General features: G+C 36.7%; 2 protein-coding genes across 4 annotated transcripts in view; one reads left to right on the plus strand and one right to left on the minus strand.

Annotated features, from left to right (window-relative positions):
- The window catches only part of jarid2a (jumonji and AT-rich interaction domain containing 2a), a 30,935-nt gene extending 22,415 nt beyond the window's left edge, over positions 1-8,520 (minus strand). For all 3 annotated transcript variants that reach the window (XR_013787365.1, XM_079468788.1, XM_079468787.1), the window contains exon 1: positions 7,958-8,520. Coding sequence is in view for 2 of the 3 variants with exons in the window: in XM_079468788.1 (XP_079324914.1) it covers positions 7,958-8,002 (45 nt within the window). In the remaining variant the exon portion in view is untranslated. The remainder of the gene's footprint in view (positions 1-7,957) is intronic.
- Positions 8,521-11,149: 2,629 nt separating this feature from the next.
- LOC306901223 (glyoxylate/hydroxypyruvate reductase B) lies at positions 11,150-13,958 on the plus strand. The gene is made up of 6 exons (XM_079468840.1): positions 11,150-11,402; positions 11,502-11,877; positions 11,984-12,155; positions 12,885-13,063; positions 13,297-13,393; positions 13,512-13,958. Exons 2-6 carry the CDS (start codon positions 11,505-11,507, stop codon positions 13,663-13,665), a joined length of 975 nt encoding a protein of 324 aa, XP_079324966.1. The 5' UTR covers positions 11,150-11,402; positions 11,502-11,504; the 3' UTR covers positions 13,666-13,958.
- Positions 13,959-14,046: the final 88 nt, after the last annotated feature.

Below are 14,046 nucleotides of genomic sequence, written 5' to 3' on the forward strand. Positions count from 1 at the left end.
TTGATCCAACAATGATATCTTAAACACTCTTAAATCTCATCACAGTTACTCAGTTGCCTCAATCTGTCACCAGCACAATGAAAGGGTAAATGTTAAGGCGTGTTTCTGCCATGTCCCCTGGTCAAGAACTGTCATAATATTCCCCAACTGAGTGCCATTCAACAGATTTTCATAAAAAAGGCAAAGACCCACAAAATATTTTATTTTACATCATGAACGGGAAACATTTACCTAGTTTCATACATTGAAATGAAATTAGTTAAAGGAACAGTTTAACACCCAGAAATAAAAATTCTGTCTTCATTTACTCGCCCTCAAGTTCCCTCTTTCTTAATGTATTTGTTCTGATGAACACGGAGAAAGATATTTGGAAGAATGCTTTTAACCAAACCGAACACCTATCCAGTATTAATATTTAGCAAGTGTTATAGTAAGACAGCTTTTCACCTACAGACTCGTTTCACCACACATGTAACTTTCTATGCGAACCGATCACGAGACAGAGAGAGGCGCTTATAAACTTGAATGCTCCCCTCCCCCACGCTTGAGATGATTAGGACGATGTGAAGTTCTTGACCCAGCTTAGGGCCCCCTCATGGCACACGAAGAAAGTACCACTCTCTAGGAAACTTCTAGTCGCCATGGAGACAGTCTTCTACAGGTCCTCTGTGTCACCCTCTTTCAGGGTGAACTCAAAACGATATGACATTTCAAAAGCGAGGGGCATGCTATATTATTTACTAGATTAAACAAGCAGGTGTAGAGGAAGCCACTATCAAAATACTGCAAAGTAAATCTTTAACACAATAGCACAAAACAAATCGAATCAGCTTGATGTCGCTTAAACTTAAATGCACATGTAATTGACATTAATGCTTTGTAAAACAAATGTGTCAGGGAGTTATCTGGCAATAAGGATAATTTCTGCAAGCATGAAAAGGAGTTTCAATAGCAGTTGTTTATAACTCTGTTGGGCTGATAACGGAAGTGCTGCGTGAACTGATGTCTTTTAAGGAAAGAACATTCTGATCCTTACAAGAGGTTGTGTGCGTGAGACGGATAAAGCAGTTTTATATCCCACTAGTGTTAAAGTGGCTTCTCAAAGCTTGTGTATTAGTGGAGTACTGCCACATTCTGAATCTGTGGCCAAATTCACCATCCAGATGCCAGCACATAGTGCTCTACCAATTTCAAAATGAAATGTGCTTGCTTGTTGATTGAAAATTGACAGTTAAGTGAAAGACTATTTTGGTATAAACACATCCATTAACTCATGCAGGAGCCCCAGCAGGTATTAGTTAAAGAGCAACATACAGTAGGCAATATATACAGTAACTCCACTGCGTGCATGGAGACTGAATTACTTTTTCTGGTTTTAACATGTACTATTTGTGTACAAGTACTACAGGTGGATATGTGTTTAGGTAAAATGATCTTTTATGTTTCATTCTGTGAACTACTAACAATATTTCTCCCAAATTTCAAATAAGAATATTGTTTCTATTTGAGTTTATTTGCAGAAAATGAAAACGTCCATATTCACTTTTAAGCAATACAACAGTTATATTAGCGGTTAGATGTTGTGATGCAGAAAGAGACAGAGAACGCTACTTGAGACGACAGGGAAATGATTCGTCATCTGAATAACCTGAATTGATGATTATAGATGGACTTTGGAGCATGTGAAATCGAAGTATTGAAACAGTAAACCAATCTTTATTTTGCTTGCAAATCTATACTGTTTTCACAAAATAACTTAACTTGTACGATAAAATTCGAACAATCTACTTTTGATTATTTATTTTTTAAATTTTAGGATGAATAGTGTGATGAATTTCCTGTGCTAACGTAAGTTGTTCATGTCAGTGCATTTGAGTGTTATGCCAGCACATGAAAATGTATGCATAATCATGTTTCTAATGCTGATCAATGGTGCTGATGTCCCTTTTGTAGAACAATTATGTAGAACAGTAGTTATACAAACAACTAAATAGAACTACAGCAGAACAACATTAATCTATCTTTACTTAATCTCTATTTATTGTTTTTCGTTGTCATTTTCAGGTCAATCTCTAAACAACCGGTTAAAGGAGTAGTTCAGTCCAGAATACATTTTAATCCATAATTCGTTTATTCTCATGCCATCCATGTGTATAGTCTATGTCTTTCCTCAGCTTGACACAATTTGAGTGATTTTGAAAGATGTTCTGGCTCTGGAAATGGCACTGCAGTAACCATTTTGTGAAACAAAAAGAATTGCATACTGTATATCTAATCCATCACAAAACTAATCCATACAACTCTATGGGGTTATCAAAAGTCTTCTGAAGCGAAACAACATGATTGTGATTAATAACAATTCATATTTTGAACACGTAAAGAGGAGAAACCTACACACGTAATCTCATTCAGATCGACCCCCTGGAGCATTATGGATAACATTTATGACCGATATATGTGCTTTTTCAGCTTCAAAAAAATGGGACACTATCCAATGACATTAAGTTGAGAAGAGCCAGGACATGTTTAAAAATTACTTAAAATTGTGTCTGGGATAGCAAATACACCTAGGATGGTATGAGGTTGGGTTAATTATTGTTTAAAATATATCGTAGGGTGAAATATTCCTGTTACATGAAAGGTCAAGCTGTGTGTCAAGGAGAGCAACCCACTTCGTCTCTGGCCTTGCAGAGTTGATGCCTTATTCTACAGTTTCAACCTCAAGTATCAGGAAGACCTAGCATGCACCCATGAGTTTGTTCAGACGTAAGATATTAGCATATCTTACAACCATATATATTAATCTAGAGTAGATTTTGCCACCAACCTAGTTTTCACAGTATTTGTAAAGATATTTGTGCAGTATTCACTTGGAAAGGTTTCATACAGTTGGTTCTAGGGCTTAACAATACATTGCATCTTTAACAATGTCATGTAGTCATGTATGCAATAAACACATGCAAGGGTTGCAATTCAATGAAATTATAGTAGTCACAAAAGTTTGATAGATCAATGAATGATTGCGTGGGAAACCTGATTTCGGTGTTGCCTGATACAGGGGGCGTGGTCGATCGAGGAACTGAGCTTTTGACAAGGAGCACCATTATGTCCAATTTAAAACTTAATTTGCCCTATTCATGAATGAATATGCCTATGTGGTTAATTTCCTAAATAAATATTACTTATTTACATATAATATTTACTTCTGTCTTTCTTGCTTTTTAGATGATTTTTTATATCAGTCCGGGCTGGATCAAAAGCTGATAATAAATGATAATTATTTCACAATTTATTCACCCTCATGCCATCCTATGTGTATATGACTTACTTTCTTCAGCCAAACAGAGATATATTAATATTTTGGCTTTTCTTAGATTTTTGATATGCCGCATTGTGAAGCTCCAAAAAGCGCATTTATCCATCTTAAAAGTAATCCAAGGGGCTAATACGTGTCTTCCAAAGTGCCGTAAATGTTGTTTACAGCTGTATTTCTGTAAAATAACTGAATGAGACTGTCAACCCAGCTGCCAGTATTTTGCTGTAAACTTATAGCGAAAAGTTTTACAGTGTACTTTAACCACCTCCGAGGATAGTGGGGGTCTCAATCACTAGGACTGTTATTTTGGGGGTCGTGGGCTGAAAAGTTTGGGAACCCCTGGTCTACAAGACTGTCAATAACAAATGGGGAAAATGTTTACATTTAGTTTCTTCAATCCAAAGATCAAGTAAAAGCACTGGAACAACAAACAATCAAAAGTCTGAAAAGTAATTACAAAATAATAGGATGCAGGCATGTTTTGCAGATTTAATTCTAGTCTGCCGGTTTGATCTGCATACAGATAACTCCTTAAATTGCCTTTTTTAAACATGAAGACTTTAGTGAGTAAACTGGTCCCTTGTGCATAAACAGCTTGTGGTTAAATCAGGAAATCCTTTGCAGCACAGCCTTAAATAAAAACCTTTAACTCAATCTAAAAGTTAGGGCACAGATTTATAAAGAGCTCGTCTAAAGTACATGAGTTGGATCTACAGACACGGTTCACACAGATCAAATTTAAACAGGGCTGCAGGAGCAGCAAGGCTCCAAGCCAACCTGCCAACAGATCACAACTGACCTTGCTAGCCATCTGTCTCACACAAGACACTGGCCACTCTCTCTCACACACAGCTGACGACTACTAAAGTTAAAAGAAGCAAGCTGGCATGAAAGAGAAATAGATCTATTATTTACAAAGGGCCAAGAAGCTGACATTAAAGCAGCATTGGCTGGCCTATCGGCACGGTGCACGCTGGCAGGTGATTGTACACGACCCGACCGGCTGTGCTCTCAAAGAAATTCAACTCGCATAAGCTTCTCCAAAAAGCTATTCGACGTGTCTCAATGTCACAAAACCTCTGCAGCCACAAAGATGACAATTAATCTGCGCTCTTAAGTGCTACACCTTATTCCTCCTCACTGGTTAGTATTGAAAAAGATGTAAAGAAATTGCAAACCGACAAGAAAGGTTTGTCAGAATTTGCCTTTGCTTAATGCATCATACTGCAGGCTGTATTCTGACAAGAACCAGAAGGAAGCAATCCTTATCGTTTTAAAATTGCTTATAGGCAAAGTTCAAAGCTAAAGTGCAGCCATCTCCTATAAAAACAGCTGCTGGTCTTATACTTGCATTGCAAATAAGTTTCTCAGACTGTGTACTTAAGTACCCATTCATACCTGTAAAAGTATACTTAATACTCAAGGGGACTCCCCAGTCCCCACAATACGGTTTAATGCACCATATCCTATAGGTATGTCTATCAAGGACACTTTGTTTCCAGTGCACCTCCACACATTCACCAAGCTGTGAAGTCAGATTGTATACATTTATTTGTTCTGATGAACACAGAAGGTATTCAGAAGATTGCTTGTTGCCAAACAGTTGTTGGCCACTATTGATTACCATAGTACGAAAAATTGCAATGGTTGTTAAAAGTGCCACAGAAATGTTTGCTTTCCTTCATTCTTCAAAATATATAATTTTGTGTTCAACAGAGCAAAGAAATGTCTATAGCAAACTTTTCTACTATGGTAGTCAATGGTGCCCAAGAACTGGTTGGCAACAACCATTCTTCTTAATATCTTTCTCTGTGTTGAAGACATTAAGCTCCTCTCCACCTCTCAACAAAACTCTTCACCACATAATGTCAGCAACAAAAAAGAAGTAGGGCTATACTAACTGTCCAATGGCCAGGCATTTTTAGCCCTCCCCTCCAGGCCCAACTTACAACAAACCAAAAAAAGGGAAAGGCAAAATAAGGCTCCATCCTAAATTTTTGTAGTCGTTTCACTTGGATAAACGTCACAATGGCCAAAAGAAGTCAATCGCAACTTCTGTTTCATGGTGACTTTAAACTGTCGTTACATGTGAACACTGTAGAAGAACCTTTCTTTGTCAGGCTTCAGAAATCAAACAGAAATCCATTTGAGCTGGTATCTGAAGTACACTGAAACATACTCCATGCAAGAAAACACTAAATGCACCACTGCTTACTCATCACAAGCACTTTGAATACTCCAGAAGCAAATAATCTGTCACGCAAACAAATGACAGCTGTTAAATCAATAAACAAAAAAGCCAAATACATCTCCTGATAATAACAATCTCTCGATAACAACTCCGCAGTAATAATCACATTCTGTTCGGCAGGCCCATTGTAATATAGTGTCTGTAGAGTTTGGGATGACTGCATCAATTAGAGCACAGCTGGACATGTCTGAGATGGAGGGATGGAGCAGCCATTACAAGCTGCCTGCAGTTTTTACATCATCCTTTGTTTTATTTGAGAGCTGTAAGACAGCCACAAAATTTCATATCATGGATAAAGTGCAATAAGGCTGTGCTATGTGATATGAGCGATTAGTTTCTAGAGTTTTCTGGATTTTATTATCACATGAATACTATTCATTCATTGACTGTTGTATATGGTAGTGGAACAATGAAATCAAATCTGATATCCTATATAGGATCAAACATGTCAAAGTTGCAGAAAATATCTGGACGATGTAATGACAATACAAGATAACATTCACATTTCTTGAAGACAATCTGACGTTTAAGAAAAACATTTTGAGTTATACATGATGTGCAATTTATTATTTCCCAAACTAAGTAAATTTCTGGGGACACTCATATCGCCATGCTAGTGTTTGTCAATGTAGCTCTATCTAAAACTGGGTCAGTGTTGCATGAGCTTTAGTTCTCCATTACTGTGTGAAGCAAACTGATGCCAAGGATGAGTATGAGGGAGCTAAACATATCAAATATCTGACTACTGAAGCCAAAGAAAATGAGCAGGACATGAGAGCTCACGGTTTAGATGTTCATCTCTGGCATGTGAAGCAGGCCTGTGGACATTGTAAACACTTTGCGATATACATCTGGCAGTCTTTACTCTGTTGTGACACTAAATTGATTGTTGGGCTTGGGAGTGTGCAAAACATGATTTCTTAGTGCCTTCTGGATTTATGCATCCTATTTGGTCAAATAACACTTCACATGAAGAATATTATAAGAACCCACGTTATATACTGTGACCTAATCTAGAGTGATTTATGTAATGTTCCAAAACAGAAAGAAAAGGATCAGATCATATAATGGGAACTTTAACTGTGTAAACAGGCCGGTTTTCAATAGAAAGTGACATCGATTCCACTGCAGCAGATTCATTTAGGCCTTAAATCTCATTGTGAAGCTTAAATCTCTTGATCCCTGTGTTGATATAATATTCAAGAACATCCTGCTTGGCAATCGAGCAGAAAGAATGTAAAATATTTTCAGTCTGAATATGCAGAATGCGCTATTTATAACCACAGCCTTCATTTTTTAAGTTAAGTCATAACACTACCTTCATTATGAACACTGTTTGCTTTTAGTATGGACTGTTAAAAAAAGTGTTTGTGTAAGTAATGAAAAAAAACCTTTTGTCCTGATAAAAAAGACAGTGACAAGCTCCTTAATGTGTCTGAAATCTTAGCAACAGTTATTTGATCCACAGCATTGCATTGAATTAGAGTGAATAACAACTAAATTCATAGTTGTTCCCAATGATAATTTTAAGTATAAGTCATATACACATAATTTTCAGCTTGGGCAGCCACGCACAGCTATTAAGCTAAAGTCAAATCAAACTCCATCTGAATGGAAGCCTCTTATAAACCTTGAGTCTATTACAGTCCAGTACATTTGCAAGTTTACAGATGAGGCCTTCAATGACAAGAATTCTCATAAATTATTTTTAAAAGTAAAACAAAATATGCATTTGCATAACCAAAAGCACATCATCTTGAACACTGTACTGAAAGCAATTTAACAAAACGTTTTACAGATTTGAATGTCACAGATTAAGATAAGAATAACACTGACACATGATAAGATGTAACCAGAATAGTTTTAGCATTTGTTTGTTTGCTATAAGGCAACGACTACCCAACCAGTAGGAGGTCAGAGATAGGTTGTGCCTTTACTACAAAGCAAACACCAGCCACGATCTCAATAGCCAAGTTCTTGTGACATTGAAAGGCAGACGCAGGCAGACACCGCAAATGCATACGATGTGATGTCTCGCGTCTCGGCGAAGACTCGAGACACATCGACTAAAGCAACTATCTGACAATGAGGGTCAACAGAACAACATGACACATTAACCGGAAATGCGAAATGTATCAGTGTACACTTCCAAAGCCCAAACATGTGGGTCAACAGCTAGATTTGCATCGGCCAGCCCGTCCTTAACCTCTAATTCAAAGTCGACTACATTAGAGCGGTCATTCTAACATTTGACCTAATTCTGTCACCAAACCCGATGATATAACAACACGGGGACACTGAATATATGGTTAATGCAAATAAAAAACTGGTCAATTGAGGCATCTCGCGCGACGGAAGAAACACGATTAAAATGTCAAATATCCACTTACAAATTTCTTTTGAATGATGTTTCTCTTCGGCCTTTCCCTACTCATTTTGCTCTCCGGATTGAATTCATTAAAGGTCGGAAGGCCACATCAATTCCGATAAAAATCTTCCCGTTGTTGTAGCACGTGATTATTTAAATCCCTTGTAGCAATATGTCGAGGTAGGCAGCAGAGTGTGTTATCCCGATCGGCGGAGCCTCTTCTTTTCACAGCTCGAACAGACGAAAGAGGTCCAAGAAACCGAATCTAAACATCCGTGTTGATTAAAACGGGTATACACAAAACGCGCAAGGGCAACAAATCCACGGAAACGAGCCGGAGCAGGCGATCTTCCATTTGAAAGCTGAAACTGCGTTTTGTCAGTTCTCACCGCACGACATTCTTGCAGGCGAAATAAAGGTCGTAACGTGTCGTTTATTGTTACATTATGCGGGTGCAAAATAGTCAGTCGCACTGAAACGAAATATGTGGAGCTGCCGCTGTGCTCCTCATATTGTGTGAACTCGATGGCACCGATGTTAATGCCTAGTGGCGTCTTTCGTAGGAGGGTCCGTCCTATCACTCACGCCGAGCAAGTTTAGCGGTACATTTAAAAAGGCTGCCTAACATTATTCCGCAAATCTTTGTCTTTAGTCATTTTCTTCTCGTATGCCAAGAATTTGAATGATTTGTTCAAGAATCTATCTATTTCATGTAATAGCTGTTATGCGTAAACAAAATCAATTCTCTGAGATGTTTCCAGATGTTATTAGGAATGGCATGATTGTTTATTACTATCATCTTGATATGATATGATAAACAATGTTACATGAATGTTGGCCATGTGTTTTGGTCAATGATGACAAAATAAGGGGCCTATCTAAATATATTAACAAAAAATGTATGAGTAACTACTGCACGATTTAATAACTAGTTTATATTTAGTACAGGTTGTATGTTATGAATTGGTTGCTTTTTAATCATATGAATGTAGATAACATGACAAAATAAACGAACACAGTTATTTGCATGAAAACTCATACCTACGCGCTGGTTTACCCTGACTGGTTATGCTGAATATGTACAAACAATTATAGTATACTACATAAAACTATTTTTGAACCCACATCCCAGAATGCATTGCATTGTGCCAATGTTTGTCAAATAAAGGAGTCTTTAAGGATTATAGCAAACCCCGCTGTGATAATCCACAGATTATTTCTAAAAATAAACATTATGATGACTGTATAACAAATGGTGTACCTTCTCACATTGTAGTGTTTAGTATAATGATTGTTATTCATTTGAATACGAACGAAAACATCTTTCTCAAAAGGTCATGATAAGTGTTGCAATCTGTGTCTTTTCAAAAATGCTGATTATTATCAGAATGATCCCAGTTTTCTTAAAAAATGGGGAAAAATATGGGAATATGAGATATTGCTGTGATTTTGCTGATAGACTAAAGATTAGCTAAAATCTGTTCTTGGTCTTTTCACCAGAAAATATGGAAGAAATGTTATCATTCAGGCAGAGCCAGGGGCAGATAGGCCTCTTTAATTGGAACAGGGTTAAAAATAACAAAGGACAGGGAAACTGAAAATAATTTTGAGATATACATGATTGTTTTAGTATAGTACAAACAAATCACCAAACCAATGCTTTACATCAAAAGTTTTTGGATAGAATGTCATACTATCTTTAGACACAAAGCATTCAGTCATCGAATTTGTATGAATAGACGACTGTCTGTTTTTTCCATTTTTGTCCGTTGAGTTTGATAAAGAGGAACATGTGATTTTGTAGGACCCTTTGTTTTGTTAAATCACATGAGTAAACTAAGAGTTTGTTCTGAATTTTTTGTTCTGGTCAGTACTTTAAAATTGTGGTTTAAGTAGACTATGAATGCTGAAATTCACTAATAATGCGCCACCCTGCTGGCAGGGGAATCAATTCATCACTTTCAAACATGCCTGTCCCTAGGGCCAGAGTTAGAGATGGAGGCTAACTGTGAAGCACTAGACATTGAAGGGAAGTGCTTACAGCTTAACAGAACCAAATATTTTGATTGATTGCCAAAGCAAACTCTCAGGAATAGTTTTCATACAAAGGCAGGACACCATGAAAGTTAGTAGAGATTGTTCTACTTTAGTAGATGATGCTTTAACTGCATCCACATTGTATGCATTGTTTAGTTGTTTTAAATAGGCATGTCAGGAATAAAATAATTGTATTATTAAAATAATCTGGAATGTGTTTCTAATATTTCTGTCAACTTTTCACTTCCAGGTTGACAAAAACGTTTTAAGAAAATGTATCATGACACCAATTTTTGATGACCCACTTTAATTTTTTAAAAGGAAAGTTAATGTCCGGGTGAGAGATAAGCCCAAAATAAATACTGGCGTAAATCCTTAAACATTCATCATAAACTTTTATTTAAAAGGCAATTTTTAAAAAGATATAAAGAGGTATAATGAGTTAATTAAGTGAAAAATTAACTCACAAATGGTTGTTGTGGACCTTTACTCTGGGATACTTTGCCAGTTTAGCAGATGGACTTTGGGTGTTGACTGTGAATACACTAGCATTATCACATAAGTCAAGCCTGAAACACTTTCATTTGACTGAATTATACCACAAATTCCTCTACTGTTCCGTAATGAAAAAATACATTATAATGGTATTAAAAGATAAACAATCAGATCCAGTAAATACATAACAAATTCAACGAGTTGTCTTTGAAGCTGAACCTCCACACACAAATATCAGAACAGATGGAGGCGACAGGAAACCTGGAGCACTGCAGTAGCCAATAATAACCCTGTACTAACTGTTCTGGAATTAATGTGATGCCTCTCACACTGTCAAAGACCACAGGATAATGTCTGCTTTTAAATGCTGTAGTTATTAAACTGTTATATTACGTATTCATGTTATTTTTTTTACAAAATAATTAATCATGTGGTTGTTTTCCCAGCACATTTGGGTTGTATTTCAAATTCAGCATTGTAAACATTTTAATGGATGTGATATACTATTGACAGCTATATGTTCGTGGTACACAATTTCATGATACGGGCAAACTCGAAGTAAATGTCAATCAAACTGCTCTAAAGTCATTCATCTCGTGAAGAAATGTATATCATTGCTGGGCTTCTAACGCTCCCTTCTGGTTACTTGCGTGACTACAACACCCGTAGCCTTTTATAAAATGCAAACGAAAGAGAAACAACCGATAGGCTATTTGGAAAGTAGCAGTCTCTACGTCCGACAATTGTCTATTTTTTTAGACGCTACAGTTACACATGAATGATTTACAGAATCCCACCTTTGATCTTAATCGGTGAAGTGGTACTAGATTAACTATGTCTGGACGAAAAGGCAGGCTACCGTGTCGCTCACAAATAAAGTCGTTGGTGAAAAGACTGGGATCGAGCGACTTTCACACACCTGGCGATAAAGAAAGGTTGCATATTTCGTTTTAAAAAGAAATGCATTATCGTTACAAAACGATTATTGTTTTACCTAAAAACATACATTTTAAATAATTGTCATTTTTTCACAGATTATGGAGAAACCATGGGTTTTGGCTACCACATTTGGAAGAAGAGGGGGGATCAATCACTGTTTTGCTCCTCTTATCGAGAAACATTTCACTGTAATACCGTACGATAAATTCGTGGCGAGGAAAGAGGACTACACTGACAGAATTCAGGCACTGTTTGTGTGGGGTGTTACCATTAAGGTGGACCATAATCTGTTGCAGTCCTTACCTAATCTCAAAATTGTAGTGAATGGTGGGGTAGGAGTAGATCATCTTGACATTCCTCTTATCAATAGCTTTGGAGTGAAAGTTTCCAACACTCCTCATGTGGTGGATAATGCCACTGCTGATATTGGAATGGGTTTGATGTTAGCATCTGCACGAAATATTGTAAAGGGTGAGAGCTGTAGTTTCCGTAGTTTACCTACTTCATTATAGTTTTTACTATAGTTATATTACTTAATTCAATATTTTACTTTGCAAGTTTTTTTTTTTCTCGGCAGGTCACAATTGTTGTAAGATTGGGGAATCTGAAGATTTGTCAGAGGCTCTTTTGGGCACTGATGTCAGTGGAGCCACCCTTGGCATCATTGGCATGGGTAGAATTGGATACAAAGTAGCCAAGAGAGCTCAAGGGTTTGAGATGAAAATCCTTTACTACAATAGGAATCGACGGTGAGTCTGCTGGACTTTGATTCACTTGGTCACAGTTTCTTTATTCATTTATTTAATAAGTAAGTTAATACGTTTTGCCCTTTTAGGCATAACATGGGTTAGTTAATAGAATACAGTTTTTTTTCAATATTAGCAACTGACATTTCTTGGGCATCATTGACTACCGTAGTAGGAAAATTAAAATAGTAGCTGTTTGCTTTCCCAAATTCTTCGAAATATCTCATTTTGTGTTCAACAGAACAAAAATATATATACAATAGTTTTTTTCCTATTTGGTGGTAGTCAGTGATGTCCCAGAAATGTCAGTTGCTAACAGGTGTCCAAAATATCTTTCTCTCTATTTATACAGTTTGGGAGTGAGTAAATGATGACAGCATTTTAATTGTTAGGTGGAGTATACCTTAAATCCACTCTTTAATGCTTATAAAATTAAAATATATGAAAAGGAGAGTTTCATTTATACAGTTAACAAATTACATTTTAGGAAAGTGTTACTGTAGTAAGCTCTAAACTGGCTAAATAGATTAATTTTATGAAGGAATGGATCATTATCACACACTAAGAGTAACTGAATTTCCATTTTACCCCTCAAGATGGGCAAAAGGTCATATAAATGGTGTAGTCAGTACATTCATACACTTTTATGAAGACAATGTTTTTATTGTAGAGTAAACTATACCTTAGTAAGCTATAAGTGTAATTTCACAGTGTTTTCTTCTGTATGTTCAGGCCGGAGAGTGAAGAAAAAGTAGTTGGGGCCACATATTGTAAAAGTATGGAAGAGCTGCTACAGAGATCAGACTTTGTCATGGTGGTAGTCAATCTCTCCCCTCAGACACACAAACTAATTGGTGCCAAAGAGCTTGCAATGATGAAACCCAGTGCCACCGTTATCAACATCAGCAGAGGTAACATTATTGATTGTAACATTTATTAAAGAAATACAGAACCCATTTAAGACCAATTCAGATGTGATTGAAAACAGATTGAATGTGTTGAGTGTAGAAGATACAGGCTTACATGTTCTGATATTTGTTTTAGTATAAAAAGTCTCCATTACTCTTGGGTTTAAGTTACTTTAACCAAACTGAATATATATTTGACCAGTTTATTAAAATATTGCATAATTTTGTTGTTTTAGGTTTGGTGGTCGACCAAGATGCTTTAGTGGATGCTCTCCAAAATAAAGTAATACGAGCTGCAGCTTTAGATGTCACCTATCCTGAACCACTACCCAGGTATGCTTTTATTCTATTGCACTTAATGAAGCCAGTATGTAAAGGACTGTACACGTTAACACCCTCCTACATTTAGCACATTACTGTTGCAGTATTAATGATACTATGTTTTATACAGGGACCATCCCCTGCTGTCCTGTCCAAATGTTATCATCCTGCCCCACCTGGGAACCCACACTTTGGAAACGTCTAAGGTCATGATGGAGAGGATGGTGACCAATGCCTTGGCTGTGCTAGCTGGAGGCCGGCCTCCTGATGAAGTCAAGGCATAAGGCCAGATCACAGAGCCATCTGTGTCTCCTTTCTTTTTAAACCAGCTAAACACTAAAACTACTGATTAGATGTTATGATAATTATATTCTAAATCTGTAAAAACACAGGAGATGTGATTATGGTATGTTTATGATTCACAACTTAAAGGGTTACTTGAATATATTATATGTTAACTCATTAAAGCATTGCATAACAGTTCTGTTCCTGTTTGTTTAGAAAATGCCCTCAACATTACATCAATAAATAAACTTAACAGTACAAGTAAATAAATCGACGTGTTTTTATTCATTATAGCTTGTTTATTAATTAACTGTTTTTATTTTCAAATGTAATTTGTTTTTTTGTTTTCACCTCTAACCAATCAATCAATCGCATGAATA

This window comes from Barbatula barbatula, assembly GCF_947034865.1.
Source record: "Barbatula barbatula genome assembly, chromosome: 12".
In the NCBI taxonomy this organism is placed as follows: domain Eukaryota; kingdom Metazoa; phylum Chordata; class Actinopteri; order Cypriniformes; family Nemacheilidae; genus Barbatula; species Barbatula barbatula.

Bases quoted from the DNA above. Each gene is read 5' to 3' on its own strand.
- LOC306901223 (XM_079468840.1), top strand. From the start codon at position 11,505: ATGGAGAAACCATGGGTTTTGGCTACCACATTTGGAAGAAGAGGGGGG. The intron at 12,156-12,884 runs GTGAGTCTGCTG...CTGTATGTTCAG, and splicing joins TACTACAATAGGAATCGACG to GCCGGAGAGTGAAGAAAAAG. The intron at 13,064-13,296 runs GTAACATTATTG...TTGTTGTTTTAG, and splicing joins CGTTATCAACATCAGCAGAG to GTTTGGTGGTCGACCAAGAT.